Here is a 23080-nt window from a genome sequence, read left to right on the forward strand (position 1 = left end):
TTTGCAAGTGCCTTCTCCTGAAGAGGGTCTCACGATCGGGGTATACGACCCGGGTCGCATAAGATTATTTTCCACCGCGGATCCTACTCGCACACCCTGTGCTGGCTGCTGTTTTGCGTACTAGGCCTCGAGTCTCCTCACCGACTGCCATCACGGTCCCAGGGCTCTCCGGTCATCCGCTCGCCTGCACAGCGCCCGGTCGGCGCCCATCCACGTCGTGGTCCCACCGGGTCGGCGTCAAAGCGAGCACACCCCACAACTGACACTCGGGCCACCCCCCAGAACCCCACCGGTAAGCGGCGTCGGTGGTCTAGACACCAGAGATCACGCGAGGAGGACGTGGCGGCCCGCGCGGCGCGTCCCGTAGCTGCAGGAGAGGAGAGAGGAGTGGAGTGGGGTGGGGCTGACGGCCATTCCGCGCTTCTAATTATTATTCCGTCCATTTAAAAGGGACGCCACGCCGTGGCGTTGGTTGGCCTCCGTTCCACTCCACGCACGCCCCCCTCATTTCCAGTCCACCTTCCCACCCATCGCCCTGCCTACCTTCTCAATCTCTCTCGTCCACGCCTCCGGTCGTTCCCCTTCCTCTGCCTGCCACTCACCGGACGCCATGGCGGAGGATGGCGACTGCTGTGTTGCGGTGGCGGTGGCCGAGGCGGCGGGCATCATCTGCTCGCTCCGCGCGGCCGACCTCGCCGGGTGGACGCCGCCCTGGAAGACCAGCGGGCCGCCGTCGTCCGAAGCCGCGACGAAGGAGGAGACGGCCTGGCCGGCGGTGGCGCGGGGGAAGCGGACGCGCGCATCGCGCTCCGGCTCGGCGGCCAACAAGAACAAGGGGAGATGGGCACGCGGCAGCCCCGCGTCTCCGCTCGACTACAGCGGCGGGTCCGGCTCCGGCGCGTCCACCAGCGGCGGCGAGGACGGCGCCTTCTGCTCGCCGCCGGCGACGGTCGCCATCGCCGCCCCAGCTTCTTCCTCCTTGGCCAAGGTACGTAGGGGAGCGCGCGCGTCCCCATCTGCAGTTGCTGCTTTCTTCTTCCCCTGATGCTTTCTCCTGTCTGTCTCCTTTCTTTCTCGTGGTTGGCTGCCTGCCTGCTTTGCGTGCTTTCCGTTCGTTCGGTACAGCGCCTGCTCCTGCTCGTGGGACGGACGAAACTACCCCTCCTTCGTGTCACCACCGAGAGAGGGAGGGGATGAGCAACGGTGGATGACTTCGCGATGAAACATCGCTTTTCCTCACCTTTTCTCACGTCTGATCTTTTTTCCATTCCCTTTTATCGCATGTTTTCTTCGGTCCAACTCCAGATACCCCGCTTCTTGTTCCACAGATCCATCGGCTATGAATGTCAAACCACGCCCCCCTACTAACTTAATTCACAGCAGAAATACATGTCAATGGCTTTAGATTTTTTTTATCGCCATGGCCGTTCCGTTCCATTCTACGGTACTAGTACGTGTCGCGTGCTTGCCTGCAACACTCATGCAGCTCCTTCCGTGGCAATTCCTTCACCCCAAACCACAGTCGTTCGTGGGGGGCGGTGTGGTCATTTCGGCCGGCCCTTATCCTTGCGTGCGTTTGGATTTTTCTCCTCGCGCCGCGGTGGCAGTGGCACCGCCCGTGGGGCCGGGCCCCACCCGCCATGCAGTTGAGAGTCTCTCGGCGTCAAACCGGCGCGTCGGCGTTCGGAGGTCTGAGTATCCACGTGGGCATCGCCGATTGGCTCGACGTTGCGCCCGGGTCGCGCGCTGCCAATAGCTATGGGTTTGCCGTGCCGCCGGACACGGAGGCGGGGGCGACGGTGGCAGATACGGCGTGTCCCGGCCACTCGCCTCCCGCCACGTGTACCTCGAGCGGGGGTCCCGCACGCCAGCAGCACCCACGACGCCTTTCGGCTGGTGACGCACGCGGTACACTACCGCTTTCCCAAACCGTACATACATGGCTTCGCACAGGCCCCACATGTCATTGTCGCACACAGGCCACACCACAGGGGGTGCGAGCTATGTCCCCGTCAAAGAGAAACCATTTTTTTTCATATATATATATATATATATATATATATTAATTTATTAAAAACTCCAAGTGTGTAGATAGGATGACAGATGAGCAGGTAGGTGGTCGTTGGCGTTCACGCACTGCCGGTCGACCGATTCAAAAACTCAAAACCGTAATGCGTTTCACGTGATTTGGCTAATGGCATGGGGCGAGTACAATGCATGCATGCGCGCCGGTGCATTCTTGGTGGGGAGTTATAAAACAACGTGCACCCCTGCTGTTGCTTTCTTAGGCTGGTCGTTGGTTGGTTGGTTCCACTCTCGCTTTCTTCATTCTTCCTACCAGCACCAGCAGCATATCCTAGCTAACAACTGATCTTGCAATTGCTCTCCCGCTGCTGCTGCAGGTTGGCTCTGCCGGAGGAGCACGGCGCCCGTTGATCCTGCCGGTGCCGCCGCCCCGCACCGCCGGCCAGAGGTCGCGGAAGAAGATGGTAAGTTTGAAACTCAGCTCTCTATCTTACGTTGAAGGCAACTTTGGAAGGCATTTTTCAGCATTTGAATGAAGTCATAGACTTTTACTATAGTCAGGTTTCCATCCTATTCGGCCTATACCGCGTCAGCACAGTCCACGCAGACGGAGTCGGTCGTAGGAGAAGCGAGGCTGTTCAAATGGCTGGCATTCTTTATTGTTTTCTAGTACTAGAAGTAGCTTAGCCTGGTGGAATAAATCGGGTGGTGCAACCACCGCTGCCATTGGAATCCAAGAGAGGGAGAGGCATGCGGGCAAAAGTGCTTGGTGTCCAAAGGACCAGAAAGGCAACAAAGCCGCCTGCCCAAAAAGATCCTCGCCTCATCAACGCCGGATGGTCGGTCCTGTCCTGTCCTGTCCTTTCCCAACTCGCAATCGGTTGCATCAGATTTTCCAGTATTATAAACGAGAAAAGAAAGGATTATCATCCCCCTTTTTTGGCTTGCTTGATCTGGACTGAACTTGCGCTCTGTTCTATTGCAGAGGCTCCCGGAGGTGCAGCAGCTGGTGCAGTCCCTGTCGGCAGAGAACGTCGGCCTTCGCCAGGTAATGAACCAGTACTGCTACCGATCTATCACTTTCTTTCTTACATTTCCCATTGCATAAATTTTGCAGCTAATTCCATAAAGCTTTATTTTCGTTCTCTTCTTATATCTTTCATTTTCTTCATCTTGTTCTGAAATTTACCCCTTCGCTTCAAACAGGAGATGGAGTCGCTGCAGAGGGCCTGCAGGGCGCTGTCCAAGGAGAACGGCAGACTAGAGGTGAGTGGCACGCACGCGCATGCACTATGATACCAATCTTAACTTCTCCGTAGCATTAGCATAGATAGATAGATGCTTCCAGCTTGGGCGGGACGTACTCCGCCCGAGAGTGCGCAATCATAAGCACAAAGAAAGAGAGAAAAATCGGTTCGGGGCCTCCACTTGCATGGTAGAGCAGCAGCCTTAAAGCGCAAGTGAATGGATCGATGGCAAAAGAAGAAAATATGGACCGTCCTGAGCCTCCCAGTGGGGTACTTGGTCCTGCCTTGATCTCTTTGTGCTGCGGTTCCTAGTAGTAGTACGATTTTTTGGGTTTCGTTGAGGAGTGTGGCTTTGATTTGATGGTCGCATCCGTCTCAACCACCGTTGTTGTTGCTGTTTGTCCTTGGGGAAGAAAATTGAGTGCGACCGGTGCCGTCCGGATAAGCTTTAGGCAGGCAGGTTTAGACGTGGGTTTCCGTCGTCGTCGTCTTCGTCTTGCTGTGGTGTCGCTGTCCATGGGCCCGGCGGGGTAAGAATGATGTGCCTACGTGCTAGCCTAGCGGAGAGCTGAAAGACCTGATCGGTCCCACTAGCCAGAATTCCTACTCTTTAGTACTCCCTCACTTAGGAATCCAAACTCTCTTATATTTCTTTAAGGAGGGAGAACAAGACTTGGTTGGACTGGATGGATCCTGCTTGTGGCAGCTGATCGCTGCTCGAGATATCTGAATGTTTGCCAAAAAAAAAAACAGAAGGATGTATGAAGTGAGCACATGCCATTATCTCTCAAAAATGGAAGCTCCGATCTCCTTGGCCCATGGCTCGATACTTAGAGTGCGTGTCCGTACTGTAGGCAGTTCAATGCTACTCCTACTAGTTGGGTCTACAGTATGAGCAAATGGATGCACAGTACAGGGGTAGTGGGTGGAAGTAGAAGAGGTCTTGCTTGGTGTTCACCGGCCGTACGTACGCTGTGCGATAAAGAAGGCCAGGTCGAAGCCGATCCCACCTGCAAGCAAATGGATCTGCGCGCACCTACCCGGCCGGGCTCGACGATCCCGTGCCCTTCTTTAATGCCTGCAGCAGCGCTGCCGCAGTTACTATAATCGAAGATGCATGGTGTACGTACCATCCTCGTCTCTGCTTGCCACCCACCCAGGTCTCCTCTGGCAGCTCCGGCCAAAATCTTGTGTCCTAGTACTGCTAGCAGTGCGCTGTGTGTGGCCGTGTGGTGTGTACGTACAGTGCCACCACACGCGTAGGTGAACAAGTTGCACTGTGGTGGCGATATATTTTGGCCGGCCCAACCCATTGAAATGGTCCCTGCTTGATTTGCTTTGTCCGTGCTCTCCTCTTGTGATCTTGTCTGGCATGCCACGGTCAGGGGGTTGCATGCTACGGTCCTGCCAGCGCTGTGATGGCAATCATCCTTGACCTGCTACTCTGACTATTGATTGGTACATTACACGTTTCATCACGGTGGTTGCTGTCGATCCGGGTTGGGTTTGCTACCTGAATTACAAACGCTGTCTTTGTGTGAAGCTTGTACTCACTTTTCCTTCTGACCAATTTTGCAGACAAGGCTGGAGCATTCTTCTTCGTCAAGCAAGCGGAGGAGGGTCGGGTCCGAAGAGGAGGAGCGGCGACAAAGGAAGCCGCAGCAAGCCGGTGGCGGCTTCGTGCTCCCTGACCTCAACTTTCCGGCGCAGGATGTCGCCGACGCACCAGCGGCGGCTCACTGACGGCTCCGGTGGCGGGGCGCCTGACGGCCAACCTGACAAGTTTATTAACCGTGTATAGGGAGGAAAGCTGGAGGCGCGATCTCTTACTGTGCATGGCGTGCTACCAGGGAAGGAGAGGAGCCCGCCGTCTCATTACCTTAGCTGATAAACTTTTTCTTTTTGTTTTGTTTAGTTCTGAGTTTTACCGCTCGCTTCTTCTTCTTCTTCTTCTGTACCAATGTAGCTCAAGTTTCAGGCGTGCTACTTGGTTCCTGTAAACAAACAAACAAACACAGCACGTTAGGTAAACTGTGGATGCTCTCTTGTTGAATCTGCCGAGCGGCACACATGAAGTTCCACTTGAATCCTTTAAATTTTCTCAGAAAAAACTTGTGTACATCACATAAACATGACAATGTGATCTTCAAGTGGTAAGTAAAACTCAAGGTTACAAATCCATGCATATGCGGAAACATTAATCAAGTACAAACTCAGGCCACGTAGCTCAAACCCTGCACAAAGGTGGAGCATTGGCGGACCTAGATCTTGACCACAGGGGTGTCAATCTTCTCGTATAACTATACAGCGTTGCACACAATCATTTAAATTATACTCCCTTTGTTTCATAATGTGGTGTGTATAGCTTTTTTGTAATGGCAAACTTTGTAAACATTTTTTTTGCAGGAAAAACTTTCAATCTATTCATCTTCAATCATGGTAGTACAACAAGGACTATAAATAATAAAAATTACATCCAGATCCGTGAACCACCTAGCGACGACTACAAGCACGGAAGCGAGCCGAAGGCGCGCCGCTGTCATCGCCCCTCCCTCGCCGTAGCCGGGCAAATCTTGTTGTAGTAGACAGTCGGGAAGTCGTCGTGCTAAGGCGCCATAGAACCAACACACCAGAATAACAACCGTCACGATGAAGATTATAGATCAGAAGGATCCAACCTAAAGACACAGGAATATAGACGAACGACGAACAGATCCGAACAAATCCACCAGAGACAGATCCGCCGGAGACACACCTCCACACGCCCACCGACGATGCTAGACACATCATAGGAACGGGCACTAGGCAGGGAGACCTTTATTCCATCTTCAGGTAGTCGCCGCCGTCTCGCCTTACTGAGTAGGACACAAACCCTAACAAAACTAAAAAAATATCTAAAAACGGAGCCCTCCTACCGGCAAGGGCCGAGATCCACTCCGCCTCCATGGCCCCAAGGCCACTGGAGACAGGGCGGACCGGCGACGGCGCCGGAGGGAGGCAAGATGAACCCTAAACTTTGTAAAATTTGACCAGGTTTAGAGAGAAAACTATCTATATCTACAATACCAAAAATATTGAATATAAAATTAAATATTATGATGAATCTAATGATATATGTTTGGCATCTTTGATGTAAATATTTTTCTCAATAAGATTGGTCAAGTTTGTGAGGTTTGACATTTAAAAAAACATTATATGCACTAAATTATGGAACGGAGGTAGTATATTATTCAATAGAGTCTGACAAAACAAATACATGGCATCAACCCAAAGCCACCTTTCTGGCGGTCTATGTCGGTACACCTATTAGTTTGCTGTTGTGCCTTGATCTCGCACCAATGCACACCATCTAATCTGGTGGCCTCACCATGCCGCCCCATGGCAAGCCAAGAGCATCAACCAATCAATCAGACCCTCATCGTGCACTCCATGCACACGCTCCAAAATCCACCGCTGCCATCTTCCGTCATCCGAACTTCAGGAGAGATCAATGCATCGGCTTTGCCAGGCCCAACTGTCGTCGATGCCAGACAACGCCAGCGCCCTTTGCCCATTTATCAACACATGCCCAACGCCGAGACCCGCCGACGAGGTAGATGCCACACCGCACCACCTCTTGGCCCCGCCAGCGAGCACCTGCTCCATAGCATTGCCCTAGGAAGGAGAACCACACTGAGGGTTCCATCGTTGTCCGATCAGGAAGACCCACATCTAGCGTTTCTTCCAAAGCAACCCGAGTGAGGTCACGCCGACAGGTGCCATCAGATAGCATACTAGGCCAGGTCACCGCCGCTGCCAACACCCAACACATCCCACCACCAGAGGCCAGACGTACCACCCTGTTCGGGAACGCAGTAATTTCAAGAATTTCCCTACCATCACGCAAGATCTATGTGATGCATAGGAACGAGCGGGGGAGTGTAGTCCACGTATCCTCGTAGACCGTAAGCGGAAGCGTTATGACAACACGGTTGATGTAGTCGTACGTCTTCACGATCTGACCGATCCTAGTACCGAAAGTATGGAACCTCCGCGATCTGCACATGTTCAGCTCGGTGACGTCCCACGAACTCTCGATCCGGCTGAGTGTCGAGGGAGAGCTTCGTTAGCACGACAGCGTGATGACGGTGATGATGAAGTTACCTGCGTAGGGCTTCGCCTAAGCACTACGACGATATGACCGAGGTGGATTATGGTGGAGGGGGGTACCGCACACGGCTAAGACAGTTGTCTGTTGTGTGTTCTAGGGTGCCCCTGCCCCCGTATATAAAGGAGCAAGGGGGGAGGCCGGCCGGCCCTAGGGCGCGCTAAGGAGGGGAGGAATCCTCCTCCTAGTAGGAGTAGGATTCCTCCTTTCTTAGTCCTACTAGGAGGGGGAAGGAAGGAGTAGGAGAGGGGAAGGAAAAAGGGGGGCCCCGCCCCCCTCCTAGTCCAATTCGGACTCAAGGGAGAGGGGGCGCGCGGCCTGCCCTGGCCGCCCCTCTCTCTCTCTCCACTAAGGCCCATCTAGGCCCACTAGTTCCCCGGGGGGGGGGGGGGGGTTCCGGTAACCCTCCGGTTTTCTCCGAAATCACCCGGAACACTTCCGGTGTCCGAATATAGCCGTCCAATATATCAATCTTTATGTCTCGACCATTTCGAGACTCCTCGTCATGTCCGTGATCATATCTGGGACTCCGAACAACCTTCGGTACATCAAAATACATAAACTCATAATACCGATCGTCACAGAACGTTAAGCGTGCAGACCCTACGGGTTCGAGAACTATGTAGACATGACCGAGACACGTCTCCGGTCAATAACCAATAGCGGAACCTGGATGCTCATATTGGTTCCCACATATTCTACGAAGATCTTTATCGGTCAAACCGCATAACAACATACGCTGTTCCCTTTGTCATCGGTATGTTACTTGCCCGAGATTCGATCGTCGGTATCTCAATACCTAGTTCAATCTCGTTACCGGCAAGTCTCTTTACTCGTTCCGTAATGCATCATCCCGCAACTAACTCATTAGTCACATTGCTTGCAAGGCTTATAGTGATGTGCATTACCGAGAGGGCCCAGAGATACCTCTCCGACAATTGGAGTGACAAATCCTAATCTCGATCTATGCCAACTCAAAAAACACCATCGGAGACACTTGTAGAGCATATTTATAATCACCCAGTTACGTTGTGACGTTTGATAGCACACAAAGTGTTCCTCCGGTATTGGGAGTTGCATAATCTCATAGTCACAGGAACATGTATAAGTCATGAAGAAAGCAATAGCAACATACTAAACGGTCAAGTGCTAAGCTAACGGAATGGGTCAAGTCAATCACATCATTCTCTAATGATGTGATCTCGTTCATCAAATGACAACTCATGTCTATGGCTAGGAAACTTAACCATCTTTGATTAACGAGCTAGTCAAGTAGAGGCATACTAGTGTCACTCTGTTTGTCTATGTATTCACACATGTACTAAGTTTCCGGTTAATACAATTCTAGCATGAATAATAAACATTTATCATGATATAAGGCAATATAAATAACAACTTTATTATTGCCTCTAGGGCATATTTCCTTCAGTCTCCCACTTACACTAGAGTCAATAATCTAGATTACATAGTAATGATTCTAACACACATGGAGTCTTGGTGCTGATCATGTTTTGCTCGTGAGAGAGGCTTAGTCAATGGGTCTGCAACATTCAGATCCGTATGTATCTTGGAAATCTCTATGTCTCCCTCCTTGACTTGATCACGGATGGAATTGAAGCGTCTCTTGATGTGCTTGGTTCTCTTGTGAAATCTGGATTCCTTTGCCAAGGCAATTGCACCAGTATTGTCACAAAAGATTTTCATTGGACCCGATGCACTAGGTATGACACCTAGATCGGATATGAACTCCTTCATCCAGACTCCTTCATTTGCTGCTTCCGAAGCAGCTATGTACTCCGCTTCACACGTAGATCCCGCCACGACGCTTTGCTTAGAACTGCACCAACTGACAGCTCCACCGTTCAATATAAATACGTATCCAGTTTGTGACTTAGAGTTATTCGGATCAGTGTCAAAGCTTGCATCAACGTAACCATATACGATGAGCTCTTTGTCACCTCCATAAACGAGAAACATATCCTTAGTACTTTTCAGGTATATTGGTCCCCTTTCAATCCCGTATGCATCAATTTCTATGCTAGGTTGAAGCTTCTGTCACTCTTGCCCTCCAATACATAGTCCTATCAACATACAACTAACCCTATGGTGTGATCCACGCGCGCACTCATATGATGGGCACCAAAGGACAACAACATAACCACAAGCAAATTAAACCAATCATAGCAATTCACCAATTACCGATAAGACAACGAAAATCTACTCAGAAATTATAGGATGGCAGCACATCATTGGATAATAATATGAAGCATAAAGCACAATGTTCAAGTAGAGGGTACAACGGGTTGCGGGAGAGTGGACCGCTGTAGATAGATGGGGGAAGGTGATGAAGATGTTGGTGAAGATGACGGAGGTGTTGGTGTAGATTGCGGTGACGATGATGGCCCTGGCGGTGTTCCGGTGCCACCGGAAGAGAGGGGGAGAGAGCCCCCCTTCTTCTTCTTCTTCCTTGACCTTCTCCCTAGATGGGAGAAGGATTTCCCCTCTGGTCCTTGGCTTCCATGGCATGGGAGGGGCGAGAGCCCCTCCGAGATTGGATCTGTCTTTCTGTCTCTCTCTGTTTCCGCGCTCCCTGATTCTGCCCTTTCACCGTTTCTTATATTCCCGGAGATCCGTAACTCCGATTGGGCTAAAATTTGAACACGATTTTTATCCGGATATTGGCTTTCTTGCGGCGAAAGAAGGGCACCAACCGCCTTACGGGGTGCCTACGAGGGTCGGGGGCGCCCCCCTGCCTCGTGGCCCCCTCGGGCATCGTCTCGCGTTGATTCTTCTTCCAAAAATCACATATATTCCAAAAAAATCTCCGTCAGTTTTTATCCCGTTTGGACTCTGTTTGATATGGATTTTCTGCGAAACAAGAAAAACATGCAACAAACAGGAACTGGCACTGGGTACTGGATCAATATGTTAGTCCCAAAAATAGTATAAAAGTTGCTAGAAGTATATAAAAGTTGTAGAATATTGGCATGGAACTCAAAAATTATAGATACGACGGAGACGTATCAGCATCCCAAGCTTAATTTCTGCTCGTCCTCGAGTAGGTAAATGATAAAAAAGATAATTTTTGATGTGGAATGCTACCTAACATAATCTTGATCATGTAATCTAAGCATGGCATGAATATTAAGACACGAGTATTCAAGGCAATAGTCTATCATTTGACATCAAGACAATAATACTTCAAGCATACTAATAAAGCAATCATGTCTTTTCAAAATAACATGGCCAAAGAAAGTTAGGGATTTTTACATCTGTGCCACTGGTTCCTTAGCCATACTCATTCATCCCCACGCTCTTAACTTTTGCTCACTTTTCCCCACTCCCTTGCCCGAAACCCTCAGAACTGGTCACAAATGATGGATGCCGTCGGGTCAATGCTTTGACCATTAACTCTGACGAGTGGGGCCGTGCTGACTGTGTCGCCCGTTGGACCTGGTGAGTGGGGTCGCGGTGGACGGTGCCGTGGTTAGCCCGTTGGACCTGTTATGCATGCACGACATGTCCAGCTAGCCTGCATGCATGCACGTAGCTAGCCTACCTGCATGCGCCACCGCCCGCCGCCACGATGCGCTGACCGGCCTCTTTTTCACGCGAGCCGCCACGGACGCTGACCGGCCTCATTTTCACGCGAGCCGCCACGGACGCTGACCGGCCTCATTTTCACGCGAGCCACCACGGACGCAGGGACGGTTGCTGCCGTTGGTTCGTATCATCTCCCACGCGTGTCTCCTCGATGTAGAGCATTGTTTCACACTTTTCAATCCACTCGCATCTATTCAACGTGGCAATTAAAACCTATTGGCAATTAAAGTGGCATATCGATCGACGCGGCTCGTTTGAACGTAGCAAATCCAAAGCGCGGCCGATGCCACTCCCCTTCCCTTCCCCTTTCCCTATTTAAACCACCACCCCTCCACCTATTCTCCACACATCCATTTGCGCCGCCCCCTTCTCTTCTTCACCCAAACCCAGAGCACTCTCAAAGCGAGGCGAGGATGCAGTACAACGGCCCCACCTTCGAGATCCCACCGACCGTGCCGGAGAGACGGTATCCGGCCGGCATCGTCGTGGAGAGGACGCTCCGCGTGTGGGCGTTCTCACGCTGGAGGGGTGCAAGGGGGTTTGCCGAGTGGTTCCTCCGTGCGGGCTTTGCCCACGTCCCGGCGGGCTCGCCGGTGATGTTCCGACTGAAGGAAGTGCGCCCAAACTCCAGGACTCCGCCGATAGGGCTCACCGTCACCTTCACCAACAGATTTGATGCGTACTACCTCCTCGGCAAGGTGTTTTGGTGTGGATGCGAATTCATCGCATTCACAACCCACAACATCTTCACAAACTTCGACTGCATCTTCCCCACCCGCAATGGTATGCACAGCCTCCCCTACTACATCGGCCAGGACGGCATGGAGAGGGAGGAGTGAAGAGAAGGCGCAGTGAAGATGGTGGTGAAGTCCCGGTCTCGATCGTGAGCTTGTCTTGCCCTAGGGTGTTAGGGCTTTTTATCTTTTATATATTTCTATCTTAATTATGCCGTTGGTTGTACCGTGAACTTTTAATCTTTGTCGTGTTATCCCCTAAGAACTTTGTTATGCTTGCCACCCTTATTTGATATGTCATTGGTTATCAGTGTTTTTGCTTGCTATTTCTATCTTATTTGACGTGAGATAAATCGCTAGATGGATATCGTGCCGTACACGAGCCCTTTTGCTAAATCAATCAATGATTGAGTATTCCTCAATGAAAACCAGCAAGTTTTCTCCCATTTAGAGTAGGGTCAAGTTTTCACCCATTTAGAGTAGGTCAAGTTTTCGCACGCGCCGATAATGGAGTAGTTGAAGTGTCAAAAAGGAAACTAAAGCTAGAAAAATGAGCCATGCTGATGTTGAAAAGAAGAAGAAAAGCTAATTTTTTTGAATTGTTTGTGGCCCTATTCCGTATATTGTATGAACAAAAACAAGCTAATTTTTGAATAGTTTGTGGACTATGCTATGGTTTAGGGTACCCTATGTTTTATGTAAGAAGTATGCTATGGTTGCTACTTTTTATGTTATGGATGTATGATTGCTACGTGAGATATCGGTCGATGGATATGGTGCCGTAGCCGAGCCGTAGACAAGCTCTCTAGATGGATATGGTGCCATAGCCGAGCCTAGACATGCTCTCTAGATGGATATGCTGGCTAATGGTGCCACCGGACTTTATTTTAGACGTGGTTTCAGATGGATAACATGATCTACATAATTAAGTCTGACATGTTCTTAATAAAAAGCAAAAACAAAAAATCATGTATACAATATTTTTCTTGCAACAAAAACTTGTTTATAATACCCGCATGTCAAAAAATGAAAGTGTTGTGCCGTAGGCTATATACAGAAGGAAATTGCCATGATATGTACAAATAAATTTGACATGTGCAAGTCCAACAATAGATCGATTTACCATCATGCACTATTTTTATTCGGCATGGCAATAAATGGATTTACCATGGTAATAATCAAGGGAAAAAACAGAGCCAGCGCGTGGGCCTTCGACACTCAACGCAATGAGACGGCCCAACAAGAGCTTAGTTTCAATTTGGGCCCTAGAACTATGTTTTTTTTCTTCTGCGGTCGGTGTTGTCTGACGAAACTGAAGAAACTGAAAGTGTACAAAACTGATGAAACTGACGGGTACCCGAAACTGACATGATCCACAAATTAAGCAACACAGAGCATAGAGCACATGATCCACAAATTAAGCAACACAGAGCATAGAGCACATGATCCACAAATTTAAGCAAATCGTAGAGCACATGATCCACAAATTTAACCAAATCCTAGAGCACATGTCACCACTCTAATAACATCTCTAACGAGTGATGACCAGCAAGTAAGCAAATCCTAGAGCAACTACACAAAAATAAAAGGGATAAAATCCTAAAGCTATCAGATTCGCCTGCTTGTTCAATTGAATCATCTGCTTCAAGTTCTTGTTCATCTTCTTTATTTCCCCCTTCAATCTGCATCCCCAACTGCCAGAGCAGCACTTTCAGAGAGCAAATTCGTTGTTGCTGACGGCAGATTCAGCTCCAGGGCTGGGGCCCCATTGAATTGAATCCGCTTAATGCAGTCATCCAGCCATTCAAAATGTGTGCATTTCTTCACGATCTGAAACGAAAACATGAACCCTAAATCACAGATTGAAAAAGAATTAAAAGCAAATAGAAAAAGAAATCAGAGAAAAATCATGAGATCTAACCTGCCCCTCTGGCTTGCTCTCGCATTTCACGAACTCGCACCCATAGTTGCCATTCTTGACCTCCTTTGAAGTCAACCGTATCAGTGGCGCGCTGCGTGGGCAGTCAGGACATCACTCCATGGGAAGTGGACCATACTGGGTCCACGAGGGGCGGGAGGCTGAAGTGGAGCTCGACATATCGCCCAAAGTCGCCGGAGAAGAAGAAGCAGAGGAGTGGCTCCTCTTGTCGCTGGAGAAGAAGAAGCAGAGTAGGAGTGGCTCCTCTCATCGCTGCAGAATAAGCACCAGAATAAAGGGGGTACCCGAAGAAAGGGGAGGCACAACCAACAAGTCTCGTGGATCGCCCCATGATCCAACGATGCGGAGCCGTCCATGTGATCCAACGGCGCGGAGCCTGCTCGCAGCCTGCCCTCAGAATTACTTCTAGAAGACCACATCTGGGGGCTGTCGCTTGGCGCTAGGGTGTGATCGGACGGCTGACGTTCGGAGCTAGGTGATACGTCCATTTTGCATCATGCTTTTATATCGATATTTATTGCATTATGGGCTGTTATTACACGTTATGTCACAATACTTATGCCTATTCTCTCTTATTTTACAAGGTTTACATGAAGAGGGAGAATGCCGGCAGCTGGAATTCTGGGCTGGAAAAGGAGCAAATATTAGAGACCTATTCTGCACAGCTCCAAAAGTCCTGAAACTTTACGGCGGCAGTTTTTGGAATTAATAAAAAATACTGGCGAAAGAATCAACCAGAGGGGGCCACCCACCATCCACGAGGGCGGGGGGCGTGCCCCCTACCTCGTGGGCCCCCTGGCAGGCCTCCGGTGCCCATCTTTTTCTATATGAAGTCTTTCGCCCTGGAAAAAATCAGAAGGAAGCTTTCGGGAGGAAGCGCCGCCATCTCGAGGCGGAACCTTGGCGGAACCAATCTAGGGCTCCAGCGGAGCTGTTCTGCCGGGGAAACATCCCTCCGGGAGGGGGAAATCATCACCATCATCGTCACCATTGATCCTCTCATCGGGAGGGGGTCAATCTCCATCAACATCTTCACCAGCACCATCTTATCTCAAACCCTAGTTCATCTCTTGAATCCAATCTTTGTCTCAAAACCTCAGATTGGTACATGTGGGTTGCTAGTAGTGTTGATTACTCCTTGTAGTTTATGCTAGTCGGTTTATTTGGTGGAAGATCATATGTTCAAATCCTTTATGCATATTAATACCCCTCTGATTATGAACATGAATATGATTTGTGAGTAGTTACGTTTGTTCCTGAGGACATGGGAGAAGTCCTGCTATAAGTAGTCATGTGAATTTGCTATTCGTTCGATATTTTGATGAGATGTATGTTGTCTTTCCTCTAGTGGTGTTATGTGAACGTCGACTACATGACACTTCACCATTATTTGGGCCTAGGGGAAGGCATTGGGAAGTAATAAGTAGATGATGGGTTGCTAGAGTGACAGAAGCTTAAACCCTAGTTTATGCGTTACTTTGTAAGGGGCTGATTTGGATCCATATGTTTCATGCTATGGTTAGGTTTACCTTAATACTTCTTTTGTAGTTGCGGTTGCTTGCAATAGAGGTTAGTCATAAGTGGGATGCTTGTCCAAGGAACGGCAGTACCCAAGCACCGGTCCACCCACATATCAAATTATCAAAGTAACAAACGTGAATCATATGAGCGTGATGAAAACTAGCTTGACGATAATTCCCATGTGTCCTCGGGAGCGTTTTCGTTTATATAAGAGTTTGTCCAGGCTTGTCCTTTGCTACAAAAAGGATTGGGCCACCTTGCTGCACCTTTTTTACTTTTATTACTTGTTACCCGTTACGAATTACCTTATCACAAAACTATCTGTTACCGATAATTTCAGTGCTTGCAGAGAATACCTTACTGAAAACCGATTGTCATTTCCTTCTGCTCCTCATTGGGTTCGACACTCTTACTTATCAAAAGGACTACGATAGATCCCCTATACTTGTGGGTCATCAAGACTCTTTTCTTGCGCTGTTGCCGGGGAGTGAAGCGCCTTTGGTAAGTGGAATTTGGTAAGGAAAAATTTATATAGTGTGCTGAAATTTACTGTCACTTGTTAATATGGAAAAAAAAAATCCTTTGAGGGCCTTGTTCGTGGTATCTTCACCCCGACCAGTAGACCAAAGAGTTGCTCCTCAACCTACTGAAAATGTTTACTTTGAAATTCCTTCGGGTATGATAGAGAAATTGCTAGCTAATCCTTTTACAGGAGATGGAACATTGCATCCCGATTTGCACCTAATCTATGTGGATGAAGTTTGTGGATTATTTAAGCTTGCAGATATGCCCGAGGATGTTATCAAGAAGAAGGTATTCCCTTTATATTTGAAGGGAAAGGCATTGACATGGTTTAGGCTACGTGATGATATGGGATCATGGAACTACAACCGATTGAAATTGGAATTTCATCAGAAGTTTTATCCTATGCATCTTGTTCATCATGATCGTAATTATATATATAATTTTTGGCCTCGCGAAGGATAAAGCATCGCTCAAGCTTGGGGGAGGCTTAAGTCAATGTTATATTCATGCCCCAATCATGAGCTCTCAAGAGAAATTATTATTCAAAATTTTTATGCCCAGCTTTCTCTCAATAATCGCCCCATGCTCGATACTTCTTGTACTGGCTCTTTTATGATGAACTATTGAATTCAAATGGGATTTATTGGAAAGAATTAAACTCAAATCTGTAGATTGGGATCTCGACGAAGGTAAGGAGTCAGGTATAACACCTAAGTTTGATTGTGTTAAATCTTTTATGGATACCGATGTTTTCCGTGAATTTAGCACTAAATATGGACTTGACTCTGAGATAGTAGCTTCTTTTTGTGAATCATTTGCTACTCATCTTGATCTCCCTAAGGAGAAGTGGTTTAAATATCATCCTCCCATTGAAGTAAAAGTTGCTGAACCTATTAAAGTTGAAGAAAATACTATCACTTATAATGTTGATCCTGTTGTTCCTACCGCTTATATGGAGAAACCACCTTTCCCTGTTAGAATAAAGGGTCATGCTAAAGCTTCAACTGTGGTTCGTAAGAGTAATACTAGAACACCTACACCCCCTGAGCAAATTAAAGTTGAACTTAGTATTGCTATGGTTAAAGATCTCTTGGTCGATAATATTGATGGGCATGTTATTTACTTCTGTGATGAAGCTGCTAGAATTGCTAGACCCGATACTAAGGGTAAACATAGACCTGTTGTTGGCATGCCTGTTGTTTCTGTTAAAATAGGAGATCATTGTTATCATGGCTTATGTGATATGGGTGCTAGTGCAAGTGCAATACCTCATTCCATATACAAAGAAATTATGCATGATATTGCACCTGCTGAGATAGAAGAAATTGATGTTACAATTAAGCTTGCAAATAGAGATACTATTTCACCAGTTGGGATTGTTAGAGATGTTGAAGTCCTGTGTGGGAAAGTTAAATATCCTACTGATTTTCTTGTTATTGGTTCCCCACAAGATGACTTTTGTCCCATCATATTCGGTGGGCCCTTCTTGAATACTGTTAATGCTAAGATAGACTGCGAAAAAGACATTGTTACTGTTGGTTTAGGGGATATGTCTCATGAGTTTAATTTTGCTAAATTTCGTAGACAACCCCATGATAAAGAATTGCCTAGTCAAGATGAAATTATTAGTCTAGCTTCTATTGCCGTGCCTCCTAATGATCCTTTAAAACAATATTTGCTAGACCATGAAAATGATATGTTTATGAATGAAAGAAGGGAAATAGATGAAGTATTCTTTAAACAGGGACCTATTTTGAAACACAACTTGCCTGTTAAAATCCTAGGGGATCCTCCTCCACCCAAGGGTGATCCCGTGTTTGAGCTTAAACCATTGCCTGATACTCTTAAATATGTTTATCTTGATGAAAATAAGATATATCCTATTATTATTAGTGCTAACGTTTCAGAGCAAGAAGAAGATAAATTACTGAAAATTTTGAAGAAGCACCGTGCTGCTATTGGATATACTCTTGATGATCTTAAGGGCATTAGTCCCACTCTATGCCAGCAAAAAATAAAATTGGAGAAAGACGCTAAACCGGTTGTTGATCACCAACGACGGTTAAATCCTAAGATGAAAGAAGTGGTAAGAAAAGAAATACTAAAGCTTTTGGAGGCAGGTATAATTTATCCTGTTGCTGATAGTCAGTGGGTAAGTCCTGTCCATTGTGTCCCTAAGAAGGGAGGTATTACTATTGTTCCTAATGATAAAGATGAATTGATCCCACAAAGAATTGTTACAGGTTATAGAATGGTAATTGATTTCTGCAAATTAAACAAAGGTACTAAAAAGGATCATTACCCTTTACCTTTTATTGATCAAATGCTAGAAAGATTATCCAAACATACACATTTTTGCTTTCTAGATGGTTATTCTCATTTTTCTCAAATACCTGTGTCAAAAGAGGATCAAGAAAAGACCACTTTTACTTGCCCTTTCAGTACCTTTGCTTATAGACGTATGCCTTTTGGTTTATGCAATGCACCTGCTACCTTTCAAAGATGTATGATGGCTATATTCTCTGACTTTTGTGAAAAGATTGTTGAGGTTTTCATGGACTTGACCCATTCCATTAGCTTAGCACTCGATCGTTTAGTATGTTGCTATTGCTTTCTTCATGACTTATACATGTTCCTATGACTATGAGATTATGCAACTCCCGTTTACCGGAGGAACACTTTGTGTGCTACCAAACGTCACAACGTAAATGGGTGATTATAAAGGTGCTCTACAGGTGTCTCCAAATGTACTTGTTGGGTTGGCGTATTTCGAGATTAGGATTTGTCACTCCAATTGTCGGAGAGGTATCTCTGGGCCCACTCGGTAATGCACATCACTATAAGCCTTGCAAGCATTGTGACTAATGAGTTAGTTGCGGGATGATGTGATACGGAACGAGTAAAGAGACTTGCCGGTAACGAGATTGAACTAGGTATCGAGATACCGACGATCAAATCTCGGGCAAGTAACATACCGGTGACAAAGGGAACAACGTATGTTGTTATGCGGTCTGACCGATAAAGATCTTCGTAGAATATGTGGGAGCCAATATGGGCATCCAGGTCCCGCTATTGGTTATTGACCGGAGACGTGTCTCGGTCATGTGTACATAGTTCTCGAACCCGTAGGGTCCGCACGCTTAACGTTACGATGACAGTTTTATTGAGTTTTGATGTACCGAAGGAGTTCGGAGTCCCGGATGAGATCGGGGATATGACGAGGAGTCTCGAAATGGTCGAGACGTAAAGATCGATATATTGGACGACTATATTCGGACTTCGGAAAGGTTCCGAGTGATTCGGGTATTTTTCGGAGTACCGGAGAGTTACGGGAATTCGTATTGGGCCTTAATGGGCCATACGGGAAAGGAGAGAAAGGCCTCAAAAGGTGGCCGCACCCCTCCCCATGGTCTGGTCCGAATTGGACTAGGGAAAGGGGGCGCACCCTTCCTTCTTTCTCCTTCCCCCTTCCCTTCTCCTACTCCCACAAGGAAAGGAGGAGTAGGACTCCCCCCTATGGCGCGCCTCTCCCCTTGGCCGGCTGCCTCCCCTTGCTCCTTTATATACGAGGGCAGGGGGGCACCCCAGAGACACAACAATTGATCCTTGAGATCTCTTAGCCGTGTGCGGTGCCCCCCTCCACCATATTACACCTCGATAGTACCGTTGCGGAGCTTAGGCGAAGCCCTGCGTCGGTGGAACATCATCATCGTCACCATGCCGTCGTGCTGATGAAACTCTCCCTCAACACTCGGCTGGATCGGAGTTCGAGGGACGTCATCGAGCTGAACGTGTGTAGAACTCGGAGGTGCCGTGCGTTCGGTACTTGATCGGTCGGATCGTGAAGACGTACGACTACATCAACCGCGTTGTGATAACGCTTCCACTGTCGGTCTACGAGGGTACGTGGACAACACTCTCCCCTCTCGTTGCTATGCATCACCATGATCTTGCGTGTGTGTAGGAATTTTTTTGAAATTACTACGTTCCCCAACAGTTGTGACCAAGCGCAAGTCTGACCCGACCATGGTCAGGCATCTGTATAGGAACAATAGAACTCGGCAGTTCCTGTTTCAAGAAGATCACAGCCGTAAAACTGTGTATAAGCAATAGTTTATGAACAACATATATAACAGAAAACAGCTCGTACCATAAGTTTCTCGACACAGTTGGACCTGTTCAACGAGTGCAGCAGTGGCACACATATCCCACGTGGCCTTCCACCATTGAAACGCCCCACAAGGACCTCAAGACGATCAATAAAGTGTAGGAACTTGTGGATGTCGATCCAGTCAACTTCAGTGCCATTAGTAACAGCCGAGTTATTACAGAGTAACAAACGAGCAGACTGCTTAACTCTAAAAAAACCTACACGTGCCACCAATTATAAGAAAATATTAGTTAGAAGTAGCATCTTCGTGAGAGATTCGTTGCTACTTCTAAAGTTAAATTGTGATTAGTTAGACAGAATAGGTGGATTAAGAAGTAATCGATGCAACAAGCAAGAACCAGATACAAAACTAACATGGATGAAGAATTGGAACGATGTCGGGGTGGAAGATCGCAGTGAAGATGAGACCAGGTTCTGCTATTTCCATCAACATTCGTGCGCCAACTTTCAGTCCGTAACACTTGAGAAAGTTTATCCAAGTTCGGCCATAAAAAAGCAGCGATCTTCTTGGTTCATGAACCCAACTCGGAACTTATATCCATGGCTTGTCTTCACTGTGACCATTAAACTAGTCTATTCAGTTATGGCAAGGCCGAGCATCTTGAGTACATGTGTTTTGGCAGAGCAAATAATACACTGCAGGAAAAATAATATGAGAACACAGCATGTTCAAAAAACCCCACCCTCCCGGATAGAAAAGAGGATTCTAGGAACATACTGTGCGCGTTTCAAAATGTTGTGTTAGGATAAGAAGGAACAAGTGTGGCGTCTCGCCGAGGGCGCAGAAACCTGTAGGGTCCTCGCACTTTGGGCACTGCAAATGAAACACACTAGATTCAGTAGGAAGAAAAATGCATCAACGGCGGCGGCTGCCATCCTAGGATTACCTGCGACCAAGGGACTTGGATTTATCGGGGATGGATGAAGAATTCGTACCTGGTTCTCCATGAGAAAACCCTATGCAATCGCCGAGAGGGGGTTTTCTCTGAACAAGCAGACGAGGGAGAAGGGGATTCAGGCCCAGTGAAATATTGCCGCTTCGTCCGTCCAGCTTACTGCTAAAGCTGGAAAGGGGGGGGGGGGTTTGTGATTTGACGGCTCATTGGGCATTACTGCGGCGCTACGACCGGGGTGTGTCTACCGTGAAGTTGTGCACTCTAATTTGTGCATATGGCACGTGGACCCCGTTGCCGGTTACCCCACATATCAGCGAAAGGAAGTAGAAAGACAGGAGTAACTAGTTACACATAAATATATATTTTGACAGAGAGATACTCCCTCTGTAAAGAAATATACAAATCTTTTATATCACAGGCTCACCTTGCCGAGAAATATACTCCCTCTGCAACGCACGGGCATTATGGGGGTTTAGCTTTTTTTATGGGGGTTCAGCTGAGAATATAATACTCAGATAGGCTCACGGTTCTGGACTTTGGGCCGCAGGCCGACCCTGCATGTTTGGGGGCCCATGTGTTCTACCTCAGCGCTTTTCATATTGCAAGCGATCGGTACGGCGCTGGTTTTAGATGCTGTCACAAGGCGAATACACAAAATTGAATAAAGCACGGCAGCTGTTGGAATGAAATCGAACGACAGTTCCTGTAAGGGCATATTTATCCCTAAGTTGTTTTGGTGATTGATGACAATGCTTTTGAGGACTAATCGTGTGCATTGAGTGTTTTCAGAGATTCATCCTTTTGGCACAAGACGACTCCCTCCCCTCGGAGCTTGAAGCGAAGACGGTGTAGTCCTTTCGAATTAGTTTGGTGGAATAGTTTCATAGGGATCACCGTACTATCAAGAGGGGGTCCGCTTTGGAAAGGCTATGGCGGAATCATCACGTACACTTCCTTTGCCCCCCCTCCGAGCCTTTCCGCTTCTATGATGGGCTCGTTCCTCTCTTCAGTGTGTCCTCTCTGGTCCCAGCGGTAGTACCGCGGGCCGGAGCGATAGTACCGCTTGGGTGCTATAAGCGGTAGTACCGCGCCAGAGCGGTAGTACCGCTTTGGAGCGGTAGTACCGCTGGTAGCCCCCAGCCGTAGTACCGCTGCGGTCTCGTGCTAGTACCGCCTCGATTCGAGGGGTCTTTTTTCGTGTCGGGTTTTACGGTACTAGCCACAGCAGTGGGGGCCGTAGTACCGCTCGTATGCGGTAGTACCGCCCTGCCACCGCGGTAGTACCGCGAGGGGGAGCGGTAGTACCGCTTATAGGGGCAAGCGGTAGTACCGCTGGCCAAGCGGTAGTACCGCTCTCTGCGGGGCTGAAGTGGGGGTAACGGTTGGATTGTTCCCCCCACTATATAAGGGGGTCTTCTTCCCCAAAGTTGACTTACCTCTTCCCCCAAAAGCTCCATTGTTGCTCCAAGCTCCATTTTTGCCCGATCTCTCTCCCTAGCCAATCAAACTTGTTGATTTGCTCGGGATTTGTTGAGAAGGCCACGATCTACACTTCCACCGAGAGAAATTTGATTCCCCCACTTATCCCTAGCGGATCTTGTTACTCTTGGGTGTTTGAGCACCCTAGACGGTTGAGGTCACCGCGGAGCCATAGTCCATTGTGGTGAAGCTTTGTGGTGTCGTTGGGAGCCTCCAATTAAGTTGTGGAGATTGCCCCAACCTTGTTTGTAAAGGTCCGGACGCCACCTTCAAGGGCACCAATAGTGGAATCACGGCATCTCGCATTGTGTGAGGGCGTGAGGAGAATACGGTGGCCCTTGTGGCTTCTTGGGGAGCATTGTGCCTCCACACCGCTCCAACGGAGACGTACTTCCCCTCAAAAGGAAGGAACTTCGGTAACACATCCTCGTCTTCACTGGCTCCACTCTTGGTTATCTCGTCCCTTTACTTTCGCAAGTTTACTCGTGTTATATCTCTTATTTGCTTGCGTGCTTGTTGTCATTGCATCATATAGGTTGCTCACTTAGTTGCATATCTAGACAACCTATTTTGATGCAAACTTTAATTTGGTAAAGAAAAGCTAAAAATTGTTAGTTGCCTATTCACCCCCCCTCTAGTCAACTATATCGATCTTTTCAATTGGTATCAGAGCCTCGTCTCTTTTTAAGGACTTTACCGTCCGAAGAGTATGGTTGACGTCGTAGACGGTGTGGAGGAGCACTCCGGTGTGAATCCGGTCTCGTCTACAGGAGATGGGGGAACCGCGGTCTCT

The 23080-nt window shown here is 48.0% G+C and overlaps 1 protein-coding gene across 1 annotated transcript; it reads left to right on the top strand.

Moving 5' to 3' along the window:
- Positions 1-440: 440 nt before the first annotated feature.
- LOC123166669 (uncharacterized) lies at positions 441-5325 on the top strand. Its single transcript, XM_044584471.1, has 5 exons — positions 441-988; positions 2403-2489; positions 3011-3073; positions 3232-3291; positions 4851-5325. Exons 1-5 carry the CDS (start codon positions 611-613, stop codon positions 5013-5015), a joined length of 753 nt encoding a protein of 250 aa, XP_044440406.1. The 5' UTR covers positions 441-610; the 3' UTR covers positions 5016-5325.
- The last annotated feature ends 17755 nt before the right edge of the window (positions 5326-23080 follow it).

This window comes from Triticum aestivum, chromosome 7D (assembly GCF_018294505.1).
Source record: "Triticum aestivum cultivar Chinese Spring chromosome 7D, IWGSC CS RefSeq v2.1, whole genome shotgun sequence".
Taxonomy (NCBI): domain Eukaryota; kingdom Viridiplantae; phylum Streptophyta; class Magnoliopsida; order Poales; family Poaceae; genus Triticum; species Triticum aestivum.